We start from the raw sequence: 23,540 nt of genomic DNA, 5'->3' as shown, positions 1-23,540 counted from the left end.
ACCCGGGGCCCGGGTCCGGGCCTGCGCCCACTCGGGCCCGTGACCGTGGCGCGGCGTGGCGCGGCGGCTCCGAGGTCGGGATCCCGGCCCGCAGGCGGTGCTAAGGGAAGCCAGAGGAGGTCTGGGCTCGCGATCGGCGTCAGTTGCTGAAAGAACTCGCGCCCAAGTTTCGAGGAGGCTTTTCTCTCCTTGCTGGGAAGTCCCTGTTCCTGCGAGCGCGGGTGCGGAGGGCGCCCCGGGGTCTGCGGCCGGAGGGCATGGAGGGGGCCCTCGAACCCGAGCGGCCGCGTCCCACCCCCGTCTGCGCGGAAGGCTTTTATTCGTTTTCCCGTTCTCGGCGTTCTTTCCTCCAATCTGTTTGACTTATTAATTTTCCTCTAAACACCAACTACGGCCTCTAGTAATTTTTTAGTATTAAAAAAAAAAAAATCTGCTCCACCTACATCCCCCCCGCAATAAAAAGCCAAAAGAGAACTTTGTTTTTCTATCATTCTTTTAGATGCAGCCACTTTACACCTTCACCCTCAAACCGAGCGAGGGGTGTGAAGCAAAATGAGGGCAAAACAAAAATCTAGAAGTCCTTAGAGCGTAAAGGTACCCCTGTGTTTAAAAAGAGAGAGAGAAGAGAAAGCTCGACTGGCCTAACTCTGGCTCACCATGTTTCCATTAGACGTTCCTGACGTTAAATAAAAGTAAAAAATCAGCCAGGAAATTGGACCAGGTAATACAAGGAATTGCTGACTTTTTTTTTTTTTTTTTCTAAAAATCGTGAGAAAGGAACCGTCCCAAAGTTAAAGAGCCAAATCATTTACAGAAATGCTTTAAAGGCGGAAGTCAAATTTGGAAAGTTGGTGGAGGAAACGTAAAAGATTTTCTTGTAGTTTCCACTTTAGACTTTGGCGGAGAAGCTCCTTTCGACTTTTCAGGACAGTGGGCGGCCATGGTTTCAGCCACCTGGGTGGGAGAAGGAAGGGCTCCAGAATCATTTTATGATCAGCCCAAGTCCCATTGCAACCATTTTCTTCCGGGTGTTTTCCTGTGGAGGCCTTTTGGTGACGGCCTCTTCCCCGATTAGAAGAGGCATCCTTTGAGGCTTTGTGACATGTATCAGAAAATTAAAGGGCTCAGCTTTTATTAGAAGGCACACTCCTAATCTGCTGTGAATATCCTGTCTGACTTATTTCCTTAATAACTTACTGGTTGGCATTGTAATCACTTTCTCTAAGTTTGCTTCAGATATAAGGATCACTTACCCGCCTCCTTGCGAATAGCATGTGCGGTGTAGACCCGTGGAGCCGACAAAGGCCACAGCCCCAAGGATGTGTTTCATAGGACCAGAGGGCCTGCTCACCTGCTGTCTCTGTCCTATTTGATCTCTCTTTCTCATACACCCTCACAAATAAAAACTCAATCGGGAACCATTTCCTTTCTTCACCAATGTTCTCTGCATTTGGGCTGCATTTGCAGTTATTGTCATATTCCTTTGGGCCAGTTAGACACTTCTGAATAGGTAGTCCCCGTATCTGCAAAGGTGATTTCAGTTTTAAGATGATTTCATTAATGGATTTTTCCCCCCATTAAACATATCAGCCGGAGTTTGTTTTTATAAGCGATGAATTTAATGTAGCCTTTCCAGTTTAAACTAAGAGATGCTTTTTCATTCAAGAATGGTGACATAGGCTTATCTCTGAGTTTTTAGCAGGAAAAACCCACATTCCTGGACATCTCGCTACAGATTACTCTATCATGGCACTATTCCTGTAATTTTTGCCTTTATTAAACAATCTTTCTTATTTGTTTAATCCATATCTTGTTTCTTTCTCCAGGCCACACTTTTTGGGCAGCTTATTTTTAGGAAAAGCTATTATATAATTTTATTTAATTACCTTTAAGATGTCAGGAAGGCCTTTGGCATATTTTTTATTCATACAAAAATTTTTAAAGCTCTCTGGGGTTTATTTTAAACTGTATATAAATGTATGTGCAGGCCAACTCTGGTTTTTACACATACATTCATTTTCCCCCTTGATCTCTTAATTTTCTGAACCACCCCTACAGTAGGCAGATTAGAAGGAAAATAAAGGGGAAAATACTCATAATAAAAATATTTTTTGTCTTTCTGTATCCCTTGCATTGAAAACTAGAACATGTTCCCCAGATATACCCAAGAATATCTCTTTTTCATCAACATAACACAGAAAGGCTAAATTGAGTATCTTCTTTGTCCCCCAAAGCCAGCTTCAGAGTCACAGAATATGCTGTACTTGAGATGTACCCTCCCCTCGTTTCTTATCGTTCCTTCTATATTTCCTCAACATTCTATGCTTTGCTTTGTCAAAACACGCATCTCTATGTATAAAGTGTGAAAGACAAATGATTTACAAGGGTTCCGTGGCAGGACCAGCAGAGATAACAACATAGCCATTGTAAGTTTAAATGCAGATCCATCTTCAGATTATCTAGTGGGGATGCTTATGTTTAATTCAATTGTTTAATTTTTTCCCAGAAGTTCAAGAAATATTCTGTGCTCCTACAACATTATAGCATTTTCCTCCAAACCAACTTTGTGTTTATTTTCCAGAACATAATTTACCCTGGCTTTCTCCTCTTGCTGTTTAAACAGGCTTATTTCACTTTCCTCAAGCCGCTGCAATAATTAGCAGATGCGATTTCTAGAAAATGGAAAGGATGCAGCGCTCCTGGCATGCGATAGTGTCGGGTCTGGGGGACAGGTCAGCTTGCTTCATTTTCAACATCAAGGTCTTGGTTTGCTTAGGAAGAACAAGGATCTTGAGGCCATCGGATGAATCTTTAAATTAATTTCTGGAAGTGGTAGCCAACACTCTGTAGTGAGGAAAAGCTTAGCGTTAAGTAATAGGCATTTCTGGTTTGTGAAAGAAAATTGAAAAATAGGCATGTCTGTACATCTCCAGGGGAAAAAAAAGCACCATTTCCAAAATAATGATCTGTCAATGAAATTGCAAAATCATTATGTGAATGAGCTGAATTGCTTTGTGTATCATCTCATAGAAATATGTTTTGCACAGATAATATGTCTAATAAGGACACGTTTTTAAAATCAGATTTTTTCCCCAGCAAGGAGCTGCACTGCAGGTCTGTCTCTGCAGGTCTGTCTCGGACAGTCAAATAGCGCCACCTTATGGAGGATTGGGGGAAATTGCTGCCTTCCCTGACAGGCTTTGCTTAAAAATGTGAATTGATTGAAAATCCGGGTGGTGGTGACGCTGATGACAGTATTAATGACCATAATCACATTTTTCCCTCTGTTTCTTGTTTTTCAGGCATCAGATGCCAGCTCTGAAAAGCTCTTCAATACTGTTATTGTAAACAAAGGTAAGACACCTTCATTCTGTGCAATGGCTGAGTTTTGTACTTGTTTCATTGTCATTGCCTAGAACGTCAGAATAAAAACAAACGGTCTTTGATATTTCATTCTGGAGCCACGGTTCCCATTCTGTGTTTTTGCCTGAGACAGATTCTGTATGCTTTGGTGTTGTGTTCCAGAATGGTTTCTTTTTCAAGAAAGAATACGCTGAACCCTTATTTACATTGATTTGACTAAGAAATCACTGCTCTCTATATGAGTTTAATTGAATGCAGAAAGCGGGAATGGAGAATAATAGTTCTCAAAATGCCTTCACTTTATTGTTACTTATCAACTGCCCAGCAGTCGGAGAGCTATAAATAGAACTGTAAATAGCTGATTCTTCCTGTGGCCTCTGATAACCAATGGGTGCTTCGTATGCACTGGGTTATGGTCATAAACCAAGCCTTAGTCTGCTGTGGGCTTTCTGTAAAGTTAATAAATGAACAAGAGGGCAACATTTAAATATGTGCTATCCCATTAATTTCTTCCAAACTGCAATGTAGACTAAGAGAGGCTGATGACATAACAGCACGTTAAGGGGGAACGTGTCCTCAATCATTGCCAATAGGTTCCAGAGCAATTTTCATCTGGAGCAGTGTTGTTGGAAGTCTTGAAATTGAGGGGAGTCTCTAATCACTGTCTTTGGCAAAGGTGTATCATTGGAAAGGTACAAATCACTTCAACCGTTTGCTCTCTTCCCCTCCACTGTAATAGCTGGTTTGGGTGCTTGCGTGGTCATTGCCAAGTCGAGGTGCTCACAGTCTGTCTGCGGTGGGCTCCTGCTGCTGTCAGCTGGCAGATACTTGGTAACAGTTGCAGCGTGGGGCCTTCCTGGGGTGCAGAAATTTGAAACCGCTGCTGCATCCTATCCTTGCCCTGGCCAGCATTTTTGCTAGCTGGGTTAATAAGGCACATTTCCAAGTGCAGCGTTTTTGAGCTCCCAGATTATTTCAGAATTTGAACCAACTGCAGTTTTAGATAGTGCATTATGTTTAGAGTTCCCTTGAGGTGGATGTGCTAGCGTGATTGCCGCTACTCCCAGAATTATTGTCACATTGCATTTTTATCTTTTTTATTGCGTGATGGAGTATTCTGGTTTTATATTTCATCATATTTTTTGATGGACTGAAAGTTTGTGTAAATTTGTTATCCATAATGCTAAAAGCCCAATAAAAGAAGATGTTTGTGGCTCATAGCATGCCACGCTCGTATGTAAAAATGCCTAATTGTTTATTGCTCGTTTTCATGAGGGAAGGGGTTCCAAATCTGGGTGAGAGAAGTGGGTTGGAGGAGGAGGAGATGAAGTAGGACAGGGCCTGAAAAGGAGGGCTCAGGTGCCCCCCTTCACGCCCTCCCTCCCAGGCCCTCCAGCCTCGATGCTTCCCTTCTTTCTTCTGCTCATTGGCTCTAAAAAGCTTTGGAATGTGTGTGTCCTCTGTGGGATCAGCCCTGGAGTGGGAGCTGGCTCTGGGACCTGCGTTCAGGCCCTCGCTGTCCTCACTGAGCTGAAAGGCTCTCTTCAGGGAGGTTGAAGAGTGATTGATGAGGAGGGCTCCCGCAGCCCGGACTCCCTCACCTCTGCCCCCCTTCCCTTTCCCAATCAAACGTTTCCCACATTCTTATTTTTGTTTACTTACAGAGTGTGATTTGTGGCATCTATTTGGTTGTGAATAGTCATCCCCCTGACAGGGTGTCTTTCTTCTGAGCTGCTTTTCTGGGGGTGATTTAGTTCCTTGAAAGGATTAAGGTTTCTTTGTGTACACTAAAATCAACATAGGCTTTTTCTAAGCTTTGCTTGGGAAACCATACACAAATAAGCATTTTAGTTGATGGCAGATTATTCCTTTGCCCCTTATTTCCATCAAAATGGCCTTTCTTTTCTCCTCCAGAGTTCCCCTTAATGCCTTATGCTAATTCCTGTTGGTAACATGAATGACAAGAGAGGAATCAATGCAAATCCAGGTGCTGCAAAGTCGACTGACTGGCACCCAGCACCCGCCCTCCCCCTGGAGAGAAGGGGATTCGGGGGGCGGGGCGGGGGGGGGGGGACCTCACGGGGACAGTTTTGTTAAGGGGATTAGTATTCAAACTGCTAAATATCAGGAAAACAACTTCAAAAAGAGAGTCATTGTATAGTGATAACGTCAATAATTGCTCCCAGACAGGTGCACAGAGTCTCGATATGTGCTTGTGGTTTTTGCTCTGTTTTTACTCCGGGTAGTGGCAGTGTTTACTGGACGGATGGCTGACAAGGCCTTCAAGGAACTGTCAGCTTCATGCACATCAAGTTCAAGTTCTCCTGCAAAGCAGCCTGTGAGTCAGGTCTCCTGTCTCTGTCCAGTATCCTTAGCCAAGAGCAATAAAAAGCACTGTAAGAAAGGGCAAATTTACACCAGGTAACAAACACTACTGGCAACAGTGTAAAAGGCGTCAGCGGATGGAACAGCCTCACAAGAGTGCAGGGAGGCTGACACGTGTAGGCCTCCGTCTCCAGATGTTTAAAGCTACACATCACCTCTCCCTCCCGGGACCCCCACCGCGTTCTGGCCTTAGAGAAGCCTGGCTTTCAGCTGCCGGTGAGATTATGCTGCTGAGCCTGGTGGCAGGCAGATTTGGTCCATAAAATTTCACTGTGGGAGGGCAGTGCTAATCTCACAAGCTGATTGTGGTGGGGGCTGGTGGGGGGGGCGGCTTTGATGTTGGGCTGAGCAGTCTGGGGACAGAGCTCGAGCTTGGGCTGAAGCCGCAGGGACTATGAGTCCCGTCAGTCTGTTTGTGAGCTTCAGTAAGCCATTTGGCCTCTTTAGGTGGACCTTTCAGTCACAGCAGAACCTCCTAGTCCTGGGCCAGCATCTCTGGTGGGGATAAAAACAATTAGTCGGGAAGCGGGGAGGGGCTGAAACCCAGGAGGCGCATGTCACTTCTGCCTTTGGATCTTATTTGGACTTTTCTTGTATTGTCCAGTCTGTCCGGTTTAATAGAGAACTAGTAAGGCTCTTGTGTTTAGGGGATCTGAATCATGGCTTTCTTCTGATGCCCTTAATTTCCTATCGTAAAACAAATCAGTCAAACATGTCTGCCCAGGCGACATGCCCAGGGAAAGCTGACCATGGTAGAAGAGGTGGGGAGGTGAGCCTCCAAACTGTAGGGCTTAGAGTTGTAGACGTTTAAAAAAAAAAAAAAAGATTCTAACTTTAATCAAGGTCATGGTTGCCTTACTTAATCTTCATGTGTTTAAATGTTTACAGGATGTTCATGTGAATTTTATGAATCCTTCTGTCTTTGTGACTCAACCATCTGCCAAAGGAAAAATTAATTTTCCCAGGGAGACAGACACGTGCAGAGAGAGACTGACTAACTTCTTGTCTCTGTTGAATTGCTTGAACTCCTGTAGGGACAACAGGACTTGAACCCCGAATGCTGGACTCCTCATCCGTAAGAGGAACTCTGCAGTCCGTCCAGGGTCTCCAGCCAGTATTTATTACCCTTTCTTAGGCACTCTGCACCCCCCTCTGGATGGTTTTGCCACTTTGCCTTGTAGGCAGAAATGCAGAGGAGTGGGGTACTTTGCTGTCTGTGTGTGACCACCTGGCCAAGAGAGTTCATCTCTCTCTCACTTTGGAAGTGCCCCAGGGCAGCCACCTGAGGAGGAAAGAGGAAAAGCCGGGAAGCCCTTTCTGGGAGTCAGGGGTCCCCTGGAGCCCTCTGTTTACCGGACACCAGCCCTGGGGTGGATCCGTGTTCTAGGTCAGGGGAAGAGGAAAGGTCTGGAATGGCTACCGCTTCTTGCCTTGGGGCCTCTTTTCCAGGACCCAGCCTGCAGGCAGGGCAGTTAGAGAAGAGGAGAGGTGGCCAACAGGTGCATTTCGCCCCCTGACTTTCTCACCCCTTCTCTTAACTTCCCCTCTGTCTCATATTGTAGTGTCTGGCCCCCTCAGTGGGCTGTTGGGGAGCTGGGCCCAGCCCCATGGACATCCGGGAAGGGTTAGGTTGAGGATGAGGCCCCAGATTTGTGCTCCGTCTGATTCGTGCTGTGAGCACCCAGGGTCTCCTGAAATGTGAACTTCAAAGGAACACCAGCCCACCCCTCCGTGGGGACCCATCCCCCCACCGCAGCAGGCCAGCCATGGGGGATTCTGGGAGACCCGCACCCACTGTGATGAGCTCCAGATGGAGCCCTGAGGCCATCTGGAACTCTCTGACTAGGGCTGCTTGTCCTTTTCCAGGCCCTACCAGGCTAGGGGACACACAGCCTGTTCTTGGGGTCGGTTTAGCACGGAGGGTTCCCGTGGGACACAGATGAGGTCAGAGCCTTCAAGGTTGTGGGCCTTTCGGTGTTGTTCACAGTGTGGTTTTTATCGGCAGCATAGAAGGAAAGGCTGGCTAGAAAATGGGTGGAGATTTGAGAAGATGAGGTGAGAAAAAAGTTGCTAGAGATAGGTACTCTATTGTCTATTTAATGATGACGATCTCACCTCATTCATTACGTTTAGACATTAAAGGGGAAATCTTTGGTTTGATGACAAGAGTTATATTCCCACCAGGACCATCATTGGCTTTTATGAAAAGCCCATCCCCGAAAATAATCCTGTACTTTCTCTGTTAAGTGGAAACAGCACAGTTGACCGTGGGATCGCTTTCTTTAAAAAGAAAAAAATTGATGTAGAGTCTGAGGCCCAGTTATAATGAACATATGGAGAGCATTTTACACTTCCTTGTAGTGTCTTGGATCCCCTCCGAAGAAGAGCAGGACGAAAGGACAGCCCCCTTGTGCCGAAGAGCAAACTGAGCCAATTTCAGCCTCTGAGAATTACTTGCGTTTTTGTAAAGTCTTAAATCCTAGATAAGGGAAATACTGTCGCTTACTCTTTCTTTTTCTTTCTCTGGACCCTTTTTGTTCTGCTTCAGAGCAATTTCTTGGGGCTTTAGGAGATAGAGATGTCTGATGTGTGGAAAATTAAATACTATTGAAGGGTAATTGGTGCTTGATTCAGACAAAGGAGTTATGAGTAGTTGGGGTCCTCCTACTATCCCCATACTGCAAATCGCTCGCAATCAGCCTCTTTTGTTATGGAAATTGACCTTCCTATAGGAGCCAGACTCTCATGTACAGAATTTGTTGTATAGAATTATTCCTTGACAATTCTTGGAAACGGATGCCTTCCACAGTCAGTGTGAAACCACCAGCAAGGATCTTTTTGCAAAGAACATGTTTCTCTCCTGATAGTTTGCCATTAACTCTCGCCTGGTCCCTCCCTGCCCTTGTGGGTGGATGAAGATGGAAATCCTGGGTAGTCAAACATTGGATCCCATCCCTGGAGATTCAGGGAACCGGGTGGAAGCTATTCTGAGCATGCAAATCGATCCTGATGGCGTTGTTTTGGAGACCTTTGGCAGTGAGGCCACCCTTCCAGATAAACAGTGGGTCAGCTCCCTGGATCCTGAGCCCCCTCTGAGAGCTGGAGTAGACAGTTGTAACCGCCCCGCCCCCCTTCCTTTAAGCCCAAGGATCAAACTCCACTCCGTTTGCTTCTGAGCCCGCCACACCTCTCTTCTACTCGATCCAATCGATCGCTGCTATTCTCTGAATGTTCCCCATCTTTGGCAATACTGGCCCAAAATAAAAAATACAAAGCCTGCCCGCCGACCAGCCCCTCCCTTCAGTCCATGCGTATTTCGTGTTTTGTGTCGCTGATGCTGTGGTATTTGGTTGAGTCAGAAAAGGACGAAGCAGGACTGTGGGGATTAAAAAAAAACAAACAAAAAACAGTGAGTCCGTCCTGGAGCGTCTTCAATGAGAGCAGTTCTGTGACAAAGGGCCTCGTCACTCCTAACACTTTCAAGTAGAGGGGTCAACTCCGGGCCTGGAAAGTTGCCTGCATGGAGGAAGCCTGTGGCCATCCGTGGCCTCTGGATTATTTCTCGTTTCTGACAACTGCAGAAAAATGTTGTTTTCTCTGAAAATGTATGTTTATTTAACTAGGTTTCTTTTTGCTTCACAATCTGGATTCTATTCAGTCAGTTACCACTCCAATTAACTAACAATTATTTAACATTAACAGTAATTACAGACGCCAGTTAAGCGCCCACAGATGTCAACTGTTAGCTTTGTACCTAATCACTCAATGAAATGGAGAAAGTTCAACAAACATCAATTAGCCAAGCAATTAGTATGAGTTAGGAAAGAGCATGTTATCATGTGTGAGCTGATTCAATTTATTTTATTTTGGCAGTAAAACACACAGAGGCAAACGGCAATAAGTTCCGCAGATAAGATAAAACGCTATTGTTTTGCCGCCTACATAAGAATTCTTTCCTTTCCTGTGCACAAGTCAAATACACTCTTGCCTGGAATTTATTTAACAAACAAAATTTGTCTCAATTACTCAGAAAGCCCAGCAATGCTCAGGCTTCAGGAAGCAACCTCGGTGAATTATGAATCCAGCAAATACACTGTATAAGGATATGGCAGAAATTTCAGTGGAGAAATGATTGATTCCCACTCAAGTAATCTCCCTCGTGCATTTCGGATTTTTACGGGGTTTATCCTAAACCTATGGTGGAGCGAAGATGGCAGTGATGTTATTAATTTCATGGTGCCCGAACTTTCGCTCAGCTGTCTTTGATTTAGCCCGGAGCGAGCATCAAAGTGTTTTACCTTCTCGCCCAGCCTGTGCTTGAAAAAAGTGGAAACGGCTCTCAACTGCACACCCACTTTGTGAATCCACCAAAGACATTCCAGGCCTCGGTTCAGAGGTTCTGTACCGCTCCCCCCGCCCCCCACCCCCACCTCCGCCCCACAGACTTGGTTTCCATCAACGCTCCGAGCTTGCCTGAGCTCAGTGGGCAGTGCATTCCAGGGCCTGATTCTGTCAGGTTGCCCATAAATTGGTGTTTGGAGATTCATTTTCCCTCCAAGTGGAAGCGGGCCATAAATGGCTGTGCCTCTGGTCCCCCTCCTAGAAATGATATCCTGCTAACTGTTGAAACCTGTGGGTAGGAGTGGAAGGAACTGGTCCTTCGTGGGGCGCTTCATCAGGTCACTGGGGCTGTTAGGCGCAGAATTTTCCATCCAAGCAAGCCTCTCAGCAGTAACTGAGTCCAAGAACCAAAAACTTAATCTGCTGCCTCGTACAGCTCCTGGTGCAGGGCCAACGGGTCCTTTGTGCCTTTCTGTTGTGAACCTTGTGCTAGGATACAGCAGTACCACAAATAGTGGGCTCGTGACCGGTTTTTGAGGGACACCTTTGCCCTTGTATATCAATGAGGAGGGTCTGTGTTCACCTGTGTTTGCACCCCATGCTGCAGAGGCCTATATGATCAAGGTCAGCTGCGGACCTGCTGCAGTCCTGTCTCTATTCCGTGAGCCAGGCCACACTAGCAGCCCGCAGCCTTCCCAGGGCTCATTATCTTGGTAGAGGGAGAAGAGTAGAGACAGAACCGTAGAATTTGGAGGCGGTTTGTGGTGTGTCTGACCTTCTCTTTGTCCAGAACAAGTCCCCAGGGCTTTCTCCCAACTACACTGTCCCAAAAATTTATGTCCCCTGGATGTCGGTAGGAAGCTGCCCTTGATGGGGGAGGAGCCTCCTCAGGCCTTCCCGGGAGGCCCAGGACGTCCGCCAGTATCCTAGCACCCAGGTGACTCCTCATCATAGGGTCCCCACATCACAGCGGGCCTCAACTGGGGGCATCTCCGATCTTCTCCATATTCCTCCATATTCCTCATGCCCATTCGTGTGCCTGTAAGTGGACTGATCTTTTAGCCAGATTTTATTAGAAGCGACTTGGGACTTTCAAGCCGGGGCATTTCCCTAGCGTCCGATGACAGCAACATGAGGCCCAAATCCACACTGAGTCAGGCGGGGGCCTGTTAATAGGAGGAGTGTTCCATGGGCACGCAGAGCCTCTCTGACCCTCGTAAACCTTGTCTTATAAAGGAGGAGGTTGAGAGCACATCATTGCTTTTTCCAAGAGTCCTTTTGAAGAGGGAAATGTCTCAAGTGTGCCTGTTAATAGACTGATGTGGGAGGCGGTTATATTTGGATACCTTTAAAAGCCACTTGGAAAACATTTTCCCCCTCTTATCGCTCACCTTTCACATCTCCGCAGAGTAACACTGAAACCTAATTTTAGCCAGGATTACATCACGGCCTCATTATCGGTGTGTGGCCAGGAAAGCCTTCTCCACGGTAAAGCCCCTCTTGCGGGAAGCCCAACAACATCATTCCTCTTGTGTTATATCAATTTGTGATTTTCTGAGTGGCGACTGTCCTCGGCTAGAATTTTGGGGCTCTTCTCTCAAGCCTTCTTGATTCAGACACTTTATCCGTAAACTCGGTTTTGACAAGGAGTCCTCCTGAAATCAGATTTGTCCTCTGTTAAGGAAATGACGTCAGTTGTTGGTTTCCTCCAGCTGGTGGCTTCAAAGTGGACGCCATATTGAAATTGGTCCTTTCATTCAGCAACTGTTACGGAGCTCTGACCGTGGGACAGGCTCAGGAGATACGGCAGTGTGGAGGTCACACGAGACGTCCGACCAGAATAGTAAAGGGTTTAAACATTTTAAAATTCAACAGAGGACTTTTTAAGTGGCAAAAATGGGTAAGAAGCCACTCAACTAAGAAAACAAAAATAGTAGATTTAAGACTTTCTTAGGAGGAGAAGGTGCTCTAACGTGAGCCCTGGAAGGCTCAGCAAACCAGACACAGACTAGCCCTCAGAGATTGCAGATGTCCCCTTTCGGAGAGGGTGTCCTGTGGGCTCAGATTTGCCAGTTAGTGTCAGACTGAAACCTACCCGCATTGAGTATTCCATCCTGTTGTTAAATTAGTTAGGCTAGTACAGAGACTGGGGGGAGGGGATCGTGAAGTCCTAGGAACTGCCGAACTAGGGCCTCTTGGTTTCATGTGTTCTCATTTAGAGTTTGCTGCTTAAACTTTTGCCGCATCATCATACTGCCAGGGGGGTGCTGGAGTAACACAGCTTCCGGTCACGGGGGAGCCGGGCTCGAGTCTGAGGCGTGCTACTTGTAACCATCTGACTTGGTTTTCTTGTTGGTAACGTGAGAAAGTTGTGCTGGACTTCAAAATCCCTTCTAGGTCTAAAGGCCAAAGTTTGCTTCGGGGAATGTTCTAGGTCTTCTCAGAGCGTCAAGCTTGTGCAGAACGCATACATTTCCCCCAGATAGCTGTGAGTGACATTGCAAAGTCTGGTGGCCAGTATGGTGACTTTGGTCCCTAACTTGTGAGCAGGAACAGGGCGGAATAAGCCTTTCCGGGAGGTTCCGTCTCTGAGAAAAGTCTTAGAGGTAAGAGGGGGTTGAACCTCAGGGGTGAGGGAAGAGGGAAAGGGATGGGGGTGAGCTTGCTACAGTTTGAATATCAGCTGTTAGGTATTCACTTCCAGAACAAGAATGACGATGCGGAGTCCTTCCTGGCTGGTCTGCATCTGGAGTGGCTTACAAGAGGTATTTCTTCTGCCTTAGTAAATGTTTATAAAACCCCACTGTATAAAGAACTTAGGTCCCGGGTTTCTTCGAACTTGACTTCTCAAGTGGAAAGACAGGACCATTTCTAGGGCCGGCTGCAGGTTAGATGAGGGAGAGAGGGGCAGCGGGGTCAGAGAGCAGAGCAAGGCCCTCCTGCAGAGCACCCCAGGGGCAAGCTGCCAGGTGGCTTCTTTTTCTAGGAGAGACTCATTTGACTGACGTGGATCGAAATGAGGCTTGCACGGACCGTTCTAGATAATGGAGGGAACGTCACCACCTCGCCATTTGTCTTTCGCTGTCAGCAGACTCTGGTGCACCAAGCAGTCCGTCAGAGCTCTGCTTCCTCAAAAGTTAATCTGGGCCTTCCCGCCTGAAGCCGTCTGACTCCCTGACTCTCTTCTGCTAGATGGTGGTGATAAAACCGACGTCACTCACCCCATCACCACGCGTGCTGTCTGCTGGATTGTAGCTTGATTCCCATGACACTTGCAAACAGGTGTATGGCAGGGCTAGGTTAATTTTACTGTTACCAGAGCCGTCGTGTGTCATTTAGGAAGAATTAGGTATCTCCAGGCCGTCTCCCTCACTTTCCAAGATTGATAACTAATGAGACACTGAGGGTCTTAGAAACGGATTTTTGGATTAGAGGCAGGGACGTGGATGCTGTGGGCTCTGGTCGAATGTTTGAGTCCAAAAATATATGTATTTTTTTAATGTTTATTTTTTTGAGAGAGACGGAGAGTGCGAGTGGGGGAGGGGCAGAGAGAGGGAGACACAGAATCTGAAGCAGGCTCCAGGCTCCCAGCTGTCAGGACGGAGCCCGACCCAGGGCTTGAACTCATGAACCGCGAGATCATGACCTGAGCCGAAGTCCAGCGCTTAACCAACTGAGCCACCCGGGCGCCCCTGGAATGTTCCATCCCAAACTAAATTTCGTGGTTTCGGTTGTTGCAGCTGGCTGTAGGCCACGCCCCCACGTCATCGCCTCTTCCCATATGTTAGACATAAGGTCAATTTGTCTTCTGCTCCTGTGGGAAGGGAAACTCCTGACCGAAACAGGTGGCCAGTCAGCGGATGGCCGTCCATGTCTCCCCCTGGCCTCGTTGACCGCGGGTGGCTTGTCTCCGCCCACATCCCTGTTACCCCTGTGCGGTCGGGGCCTCACCCCCCAGCTCACACTGCCGGTCGGCCGGCTACCTGGCTGGTGCCTAGTTTCAGCTGCCTTCCGTCTCAGGGCGCTCCAGGTGGAGAGAAGACAGCTCCTACACGCCCTCCTTCTGCATTAGCTCCAGGACAAACTTGAAAACTGCCTACCGTAAGGGTTTTCTTGGCATTTTGAAAGTTAAGGCCGACTTTCTGAGCCTTCTCAGCATCCTGCCATGTATCTTATCTTATTCAAATATCCTAATTGCTACTCGGGCTTCTCAGCTGCACATCATCCTAGCACCTAACTGACAAAATAGACCTTCACCTGAGGGCCTCATTATGCTTTCTGCCTGTGCATCAGGCCAAAAATACCTCCACAATACCTGCTCGACACCCTGGGCTTCCAAGTGACAAACAAATAATTGGGTGAAACAAACCCTGGGCGCCGAGCAGCTGCCTTCGGTGCCGGGGCACAGAGGAGTCCGCGGCAATAACACTCAGCGCTGCCTGGTTCATGTCAGCGCGGATCTTTGAACAGCGGGCTGTGCTGACACCGGAGAATGACAGCTTTGGAAATGGCATGCTAGTTACTGCTGCAAGTGAGGCCTCTCATGTAGGCCGTGACAAGCAGCTGTCATTTCCACGCAGATGAACAACTGACATCCTACAGTGTGTGGGGGGGGGCAGGCAGGCGGCTGTGTTTGGAGGGGAGTTCTTGGGGACTGGCGACCATGCGCGTCTGTGGCGAGAGCTGGCCTCAGAGCACACACCCCCGGGGTCTCCCTAGGAAAGGGCGGCAGAAGCAGTTTGAGCATTTTGAGGGCAGCACCAAGGTCACGCTGCATGTCCAGTGCCCAGCCCATTCTGGTTAAAGATTTCCCTTTCAGAACGTTTGCAGTTCCCCCCTACGCCCTCCTGAGGTGTCTTGGATTGGGCTTCCGGACCCAGTACTTAGTTTACAGAATACAGAAAGGCAGAGCCTCTGCCGATAAGGAATGAATCGGGTGGAGTTCAGGTACAGCACCAGGTCTAGGTCAGCAGTTCTCAGAGAGACCCACATGATCGCTCGGTGACATCCATGCTCTTACTGAACGGGGAATAGGTCTCTGCGTTGTTTGGCAGCCTTTTTGTTGATCGTTAATATCAGAGGCACTGGACCTGTTAGCAGGAACACTGTGGACCTGCCACTGGGCTCACTGGTGCTCTTGTCGTGGATTTGCAACCTTAGTCTCTGGCCTGGGGAGCAGCCAGGTACAGGGTGGGCCAGGCCTGAAGTTAGGTCTGTATCATAAAAAGAAAGTCTCCAATATAATGAGCTTTGGAGCCATGACCTTGGGCCAGCGTCCTGCTGTAACCAGCCAAGCTGGCCTGCTCAGCCAACTTCTCAAAGACAAACTGTTGTGTCCAGTTCCTGGTTGGCAGATGCCCACTTGCCACCGCACTCGGGGTTATCACAACACAAGGCGCACACATGCTCGGCAGGTGTGCAGTGATTACCGGTCACTATTTGCTAAGCAAAGTACGATGCAGATTCTTTAGCCACAATAGCCAGAGTCCTGGAATTGGTGGACAGCAGCGTTCGGAAATCTGTTTCTCTTTCCGTGCAAAGTATTGTCAAGCTTAAAGACTATAAACTTAGATCTGCTACGTTGGCTTTTCCCCCAAAATGTGAAGTGAACCCCTGTGCGGTTTCCCCAAGTCTCCTAAATATTGAAGCTTTTTTGGGATGTCCTTTGGGAATAGACCTCTTCCAGGACGAGAAGCATTCAAGCAGTGGTGCTCAAACGGGAGCCCGTAGCAGAGTTCTCGCTAGGGCTTGGGACACCACGGGCTCCTGGTTTCCTCCTCGCACCAGGCTTCTTCAGGCATAGAGAACATCGGAATGAGCCCCCGTGTGTGCAAGCTGTATACAGCTTCGGATTTTGACACGATGGATTTTAGGTGATAAGGACAGATAGGGAAGCATCTATCCTTCTTCCTTCTCTGGAGAAGTATTCTAAAGCACATGTCCAGTATCATGGCATTTCACCCCTGCATACGTTCGCGCACATCTCTTTAAACCTTTTTTCTTACACGACTACATTCTGTTGCCAGTCTCACGAAGTACAGTAATTCCTCAGCATCAGTGAAACAGCCATCTCCCCGATTGCCCCACGCGGGCCATTGTACATGGTCTGTTCCCAGCAGGATACAAACCAGGGTCGCGTATTCCTGGTCTTAATCTGGAGCCTGCCACCTCTCCCCAGCCTCCCTTTTTTTTTTTCAAGTCAGCCACTTGTTGCAAAAACCCGAGTTCCCTGTTTTGTATGCTGCTCCCCCTTCTAGAAGCCCCTGTGGCATCATTGAGTTTATGACTCTGTCCCTTGTATTTCCTGTAAGTGGAAGTTGGCCCTCAAGCTTTGACTAGATTCAGGTTCGGCTTTTTGGCAAGAAAACGCCAGAGGCGTGTGGTGAGCCTCACGTGGCCTCACATCCGGGTGACCAGTGTCTGGGTGTCCAAGTTTTAGCGATGCCAGGATCGTCCAGTGAGTTCTGGTTGTGGCAACGACACTTGCATTGCCGGTTCCCCATCAACCTTTTATCTAATGCCTTCATCCACGGACAGCCCTTGCCCGACCCTGTGTTTCCATAGAGATGGCTGAAGGTGACAACTGCCCCTCCTCAGACTGGCTGAAATTCTGAACAATAAACAGAGCGTTAGCCCATCAGCTCCTTGGCGACCCTCAAATATGATCAAAGCAAGAGCAAGGCTTATGCTTAATTCTTTCCTTTGAGTTGCAACTTATCAGAGCAAGAAGTGGGTACCCTCCCAGGCATTTTATTAACATGCCTATACCCTTCTTTGCTTGCATGTTCTTAGAAGAGGTTTAATCCACGTTTTGAGTCCATTGAGCCTTTTCTTATGGTTTATGTTTACAAAATGTCTCTTGTGTAGAACCTGAAAGAGAGCAGCATCCAATGAGTTGATACACGCAGGCATGTGAATTTAAAGTCCTACCTGGGGGCGCCTGGGTGGCTCAGCTGGTTAAGCCTGAGGCTTCGGCTCAGGTCCCGATCTCATAGTCCATGGGTTCGAGCCCCATGTCGGGCTCTGTGCTGACAGCTCAGAGCCTGGAGCCTGCTTCAGATTCTGTGTCTCCTTCTCTCTCTGCCCCTCCCCCGCTCACTCTGTGTCTCTGACTCTCAAAATAAAAGACATTAAAAAAAAAAATAAAGTCCTACCTGCCCTTCAAAGCTCTGCACAAATGCTACATCCTGCAGGCAACCCTCCCCTTCCCAAAATTTGGACACTTGGAGAATCAATCCTACTTCTTACTAGACTTGTAGGTGTGGAGTTTTCCCCATTTTGAACGCCCCCACCCCCACCCCATGCTGTCTCCAGGGTGACCAGCAAGGTTCTTTATATACAATAGGGGCTCAGTTTGTTGAATGTAAGTGAATTAAAATGTAACATCCTAAAATTGGGTTGCCTGGGTGGCTCCGTCAGATAAGCGTCCGACTTCAGCTCTGGGCATGATCTCGCGGTTCATGAGTTCAAGCCCCACATCAGCCTCTGCTGTTGTCACAGAAGCCTGCTTCGGATCCTCTGTCCCCCTCCCTCTCCCTGCCCCTCCCCCACTCATGTTCCAGCGCATGTGCTCTCTCTTAAAAATAAGTAAGCATTAAAAAAATTTAAATAAATAAATAAAATGTAACATCCTAAAACTGAAACCTCAGAAATTATGTTACAATGGGATAAGAGGTTCTAAGTGAGTTGATTAAAGAAAGTAAGGAAAAGTTAACATCTTACTTGATCTAAACTCAGTCGGCACTATTGGATAATCGCATGATGCCAACTGGGCGTTTTTCAGGAAAGGACTAGGAGTCTGCACATATACTGAGTACCTATGGTGTACCGGGGATTTTTCATAGGCCGATTTGTTGAGTCCACACAGTAGCCTAGCCAAGTAGGTAGTTTACATGCTAGAAAACCATCCTGTGAGTGGTAGGTGACAGCCAGTTGTTAGGTCCCGGCCTCCTGGCCTCCCAGCCCTGCATCCCTTCTCCTGGGCAAGCCCAGCCTGAAGGAGAGAAGCTTTGGTTTCGCAAACTAAAATCTGCCTCTTGTGATCAACACAGTTTCGCGCTGAGTCTAAACTCTCCATGGTGTATCTGGGAGAAAACTATTGACCGTGCCGTCCTGGGGAGGCTGGATGGAGGCCACAAGGCAGGCAACGGCCTCGCTTTTTCTGTGTAGGTCGTACGCACTGGGCCGCTGACTTTAACAGAAGACGGAGTGTGATGTTTAAACCCCCCCCACACACACGCAAACCCAGACTTTATATATTTACAGAATCAAAGTTACATTGCTGATTAATAGAAATCCAGGAGTTTCAAGCGATCGGATAGCAGTTATGCCTGAAAATCTTAGTGATTTTGTTAAAACTGCTCATTCTGTGACTGCTTAGAGTTTGTCATCCCCCTCGGACGGTGGGCAGGTCTGCATGTGGCAGGGAGAGACAACGGGGTTCCAATAGGAGGCCCCTCGTCCCTGCTTGGGCCATTTGGTTCATTCCTTCTAAAACCTGCTAGCCCACTCTGAGGGTTCTGGTGGGAGACGTGCAAGAAATCCCTGCTCTTCATCCACGTTCATGACATTTTTGTCTTTGAAGACCTTCAGACCCTCGCCGCACCTGGTGCCGATCTTTGCCTCTGGGTACCTGTTGGCCTCCTGGGCAGTGATGCCTTTTGGGTCAGAGCGTCACTTTAAACCATGTTATTTTCTTTGCGAAATGCTCTGTGGAGGTATTTGGACCCTAAATACACTTCCTTGTAAAGTGCCCTTGCCACCGCTCACTCTCTGAGCATTCTGCCACATCCGGAGGCCAGGGTGCCAACCACACTGACAGGCCGTTGTCTTACTTCCTCCATTCCTGCCCCTGGGCTGCTGAGTGTTCTGGGAGAGAGCTAACTGAGCTGATGATTGTGTATATTTGCACTTTCCAACCTCAGCTGAACTCTGAGAGCATCTACCCGTCCCCCCTCCCCGTCCTTCACTGGTCGGCCCTGCTCCCGTGCTGTCCCCACCCCAGCAGGGCCCTTTCTGGGGAAGATGGAGAGCATCTGCTGCGGAGCAGCGCCTGTTTCCTCTTCCAGACTCAGAAGGTCTCTTTCTCTTGACCGAGAGGGGACAGGGTCTCCTGCCTCCTTCTCTGGCTGGCCTCCGTCAGTCAATATGGCTTCCCCGTCCCCGCTTCCCGCATCTGACTTTGCTCCCAGTTAAGACTTTGCCTTTCTGCTGGCTCTTCATTTACCTCCATCTCTTCAAAGGATCCTTAGCCTTAAGAAGCAAACAGTAACAATGACAATAAACAAATCTACTCCTGCTTTTTTGGGTACTTAAAAAAATAGCCTTTTTGATGTCTTTCTCTTCCCCCCTCCCCGCTTCCTGTAAAACACCTTGCGTTTGCATCTCAGTTGAGTGATCCTTAAAGTGACTGTATAACTTACTGTCTAGCCCAGGACGCTCTTAAAAGGAAAACAGACTGCTGTTAACCATTACTTCGGGACCACAGGCCTGACCCTGGACTGCCCTGCAAACCAGGTGCCTGACCGGCCTCGTGAGAATTCACTTTCTTTCCGCTGTTAATGGGCCTTCATCCACGAGCGAATATTTATGGAGTCCTCCCTGCGAGCCAGGCTTTGTCCTGATCGCTTTACAGGGATTAACTCATGGCTTCCTCCCGGGACCCTTTTGAGGTAGATGGTCTGAACACCCTTTTGACTGAGGAAAGAGAGGCCAGAGACAGAGCGAGCTGCCCCGGGTTCTCCACCTGCTTGGTCGTTTATCCTCACTCCCAGCCGGGAAACCCGAGGTCAGGCCATCCAGTATCCTGGGAGGTGTGAGCAGTTTCCCAACCCTCTGAGGTGTGAGCCCAGTTTCCAAATGTCTCTACAATGCAAACAAGAGTCTCACCTTCTAAAGGAAGTATTTGTTTAGGGTTGCATAGCTCTGAAGGGCTCCTCAAGAGTAGAGAAGACTTAATCCTTTTCTCAAAGAGCCAGTGGGGCCTGGGTTAGAGCACGCAGGGATTGCCCCATTATTGCTATTCTCTGAAACACAGCGGGAAAGCCAGTTACACCCCACAAGGCGAAATTCTGGGGATTTTGTCTGCTAGGTTTTCTCACCTTGCTGTCTTCTGTTACTCCTGGAGGGAATTTAGGATGGTGTTTCCAGAGTCAGCTTGGCAACCAGGCAGGAAGCCAAGAAGGTCTCCCCCTTACCTAGGAAGGGCGCCCCATCTTAAACGCCTGCAGGCCCCTCTGAGGAGTTGAGGCCTCTCCTGAATCTCTAGCCTGGTGTCCTGGCGTCCCCACCCTCCCTCTGTTCTGTCCACAGGCTAAGCAGCAGTCAGAAGGCCTCTGCTGCCAAAATTTGAATCATTACCCCGTGGAGTTTATTATAAGCAGATCCAAATTTCAACATGAAGCCCGTTTTGTTGTTGTTGTTTAATTTCTAAATGCCATCAGGCTGACGGGGATTTATTGAAACCTAAACTTATTGTGTTTGCCGTCCTATTCACAAGACTCAAGAGTTTAAGGAAGTGGTAGCACTCCCGCCGCCTCAGGGTGCGTTGGAGCTCAAGTCGGTCACACTGGTCTCAAAAGTCACAAGTCAGCCAGGATCAGTGTGTGTTGGGATTCCCTGCGGGAGGAGGGAGGTGGCTGAGGGCATTCCAGCTGTCTGCCCTCCAGACACAGAGCATCTGCCTTTCCTGTTCCCCAAAGATGAAAAAGGTGGTTTGCATGCTTTTTAACACTGCCCCCCACCAGCTGCTTGCGCCTTTCTCTCCCTCTGTCTCTCTCTCTCTCTCTCTCTCTCTCCCCCCTCCCCTCTCTCCTTCTCTCAGCCTGGGCTCTTTCTCTGTCCTCATTCTCGATACCCAGCTTCTTCCATGAGGAGCCCCATCTCCCATCTGTTCCTCACCTGTCCAACTCCAGGAGCCATCTCGGACTCGGTTGGGCTTCCAGTAGCTGAGGAATTCCTGAGAAAGGGGTTTCCAACCGAGCACCTTGAGGCAACACAACCCATTGCTCTACTTTGCTGGGAAAACCTTGTCCTATGAGCTTCCCAGTTCTGGAGGAACCCATTCAAGCTCCCACTTCTCAGCCAGGAGGGCTGTCCCATGTGGTCAGATGAGGCTGCGGAGAAAGACTTCGCACCTGATAAAAGTGGAGTGTTTAACAAGAGGAGAGGTCAGCAAAGGGGTGTGTTGAGGGAACCCACAAGTGCAAGGACGCCTGCCATCGGACCTCTCCGATCGCGTCATCGCTGTAAATCTGGACGCTCTCAGTTGAAAACTGAAGCCACTAGCACAATCTCAAGGATTTTTTAAAACCTTGAGCCACCTAAAAAGATAAATGATAGCACCATTTGCTGAGCCCCAGGTATATGCCAGCTAGTATGCCCTTGACATGCGTTCTCTGATGGGTGCAAGAGCCCCGCAAGGCTGTTCTGTAGATGCTCCGAGAAGCTACCTGCTGAAGGCCACCTGAATGACACGTGTTGGAGCCAGGATTTCTTTCCCTCATGAATCCGTCCGTCCGCTCATCAGATACCTGAGTGCCTACTTGTGCTAGAGACAGACAGGGAGACGGCCCTGCTCGAAACAGTGCATGTTTTCACAGGGCCACTCAGACGCTGACTCTGGGTCTTTGGGATCATGACCGACTTTCCTTCTTGCTTCAACCTTTCCTCCAAATTCTTTAATTTTTTTTTTTTTTTTTACTTTGCAAAATTGTAAACTTGTTGAAAAATTTAAAGGACAGTGGATACCCATGTACTTGTCAGGCAGATCCACCAATTCTTAACTAATTTGGCACATTTGCCCCCCCCCCTTTTTTTTAAGCTAAATCATTTCACAGTTCTAGGTATCAGAATATATCAGTATTCGTGTCCTGCATTGCTTAACAAAACCTCACTACTATAATCACACCTAAGTAAGTTAACTGATTTTATCTCAAGTTCATATTGAACTTTCCTTGAATGTTTCCAAAGTTGGGAGAGTGTGTGTGTGTGTATGTGTGTGTGCACGCATGCGTGCATGCACATGTGCACGTGCGTGTGCATGAGGGCATGTGTGTGTTTAAATAGTGGGCTTTTCTTTTTTCTTTTCTGGATCTGAGATCCAATTAGGGTCACATATTTGGTTGATCTGTCTGTCTCTGTAGCCTCTTAAAACCAAATATTGAACTCCATTCCCATCCTTCCCCTCATACACATCTTTTTTTTAAAGTTTATTTATTTTTGAGAGATAGAGACAGAGAACAACCCAGGGAAGGGCAGAGACAGAGAGAGAGAAAGAGAACCCCAAGCAGACCCTGCACTGTCAGCAGAAAGCTCCATGCAGGGCTCAAACCCATGAACTGTGGGATCATGACCTGAGCTGAAACCAAGAGTTGGACACTTAAGTGATTGAGTCACCCAGGTGCCCCCCTCCACCTGTTTAAATTTTTTAATGATGTCAAATTTTTGAGACGTCCAGACTGGTTTTCTTGTAGGATGCCCTACAGAACCCTATTCTGGATTCCATTCCATTGGAATTTTAGGATTCACATGCTCCCAGCCGCCCCCTCGCCGCCCCCCCCCAGAGATTAGTCTGTAGTTCCCTGAACTGGCAGACTGCTTAAGGCATAATCTTTTTATTAAAAAAGGATTTAACTAATTAGACTTGACTAATCAAGCTGGCAGGCTAATTGATAAGAGAAGTAGGGCTCAGGCCCCTTAAGCTGGGAGTGAGTGACCATTCAATTTAAGTCATCATAATGTCCAGGGAAACATTCTTTGCAGTGATTTACAAAAATTTTTGTGTATGTGAGTATCCCTTACCAAAGCAAAATATCCCTTTTAAATTCTTTTAGGTTTTTTTTAACTTTTTTTTTTAATGTTTATTTATTGTCGAGAGAGACCGAGTGCGAGTGGGGGAGGGGCAGAGAGAAGGAGGCTCTGTCAGAATCTGAAGCAGCTCCAGGCTCCCAGCTGTCAGCACAGAGCCTGATGTTGGACTCGAACTCACAAACTGAGATCACGACCTGAGCCGAAGTTGGACACTTTATTGACTGAGCCACCCAGGTGCCCCTTACATTCTTAAAAGATCTGTGACGTTTTTATGTATTTTAGGTCCCAACTGTTGTGAGTTTTAAGGAGACATAAAGTATCAGGTCCTGAAGGAGTATCTTCCTTTTATTTTTGAAGATCCAGCGGGCATGGACATGTGGATAGGCTTTTACAAACAAACTTTTCATTTCAGTTTTATTTAAATTTAAGTTTATTATTTAAGTTTAATTCTAACATAAAATCGGGATGTCAATTAAAACCAATAATTTGGTGACATGTCAGAATTAGAAGTAGAAATGTCCCAAAGTGGGGACGTGGGGCTAGGAGTTGAGAACAGATTTCTTGCATCACCTGCAAGATTTATTACATAAAATACTTTTCCCTAATCTGCTGTTAATCATGGACACTTTTCCTTTGGAACT

The 23,540-nt window shown here is 47.7% G+C and overlaps 1 protein-coding gene across 1 annotated transcript in view; it reads left to right on the top strand.

Annotated features, from left to right (window-relative positions):
- The window catches only part of AUTS2 (activator of transcription and developmental regulator AUTS2), a 1,101,201-nt gene that overhangs the window by 1,012,632 nt on the left and 65,029 nt on the right, over positions 1-23,540 (top strand). The window contains exon 7 of the mRNA XM_029946052.1: positions 3,303-3,354. Within this exon, the coding sequence (XP_029801912.1) occupies positions 3,303-3,354 (52 nt within the window). The remainder of the gene's footprint in view (positions 1-3,302; positions 3,355-23,540) is intronic.

The sequence above is a fragment of the Suricata suricatta genome, chromosome 8 (genome assembly GCF_006229205.1).
Source record: "Suricata suricatta isolate VVHF042 chromosome 8, meerkat_22Aug2017_6uvM2_HiC, whole genome shotgun sequence".
Lineage (NCBI taxonomy): Eukaryota > Metazoa > Chordata > Mammalia > Carnivora > Herpestidae > Suricata > Suricata suricatta.
This window is presented reverse-complemented; position numbering and strand designations above follow the sequence as displayed.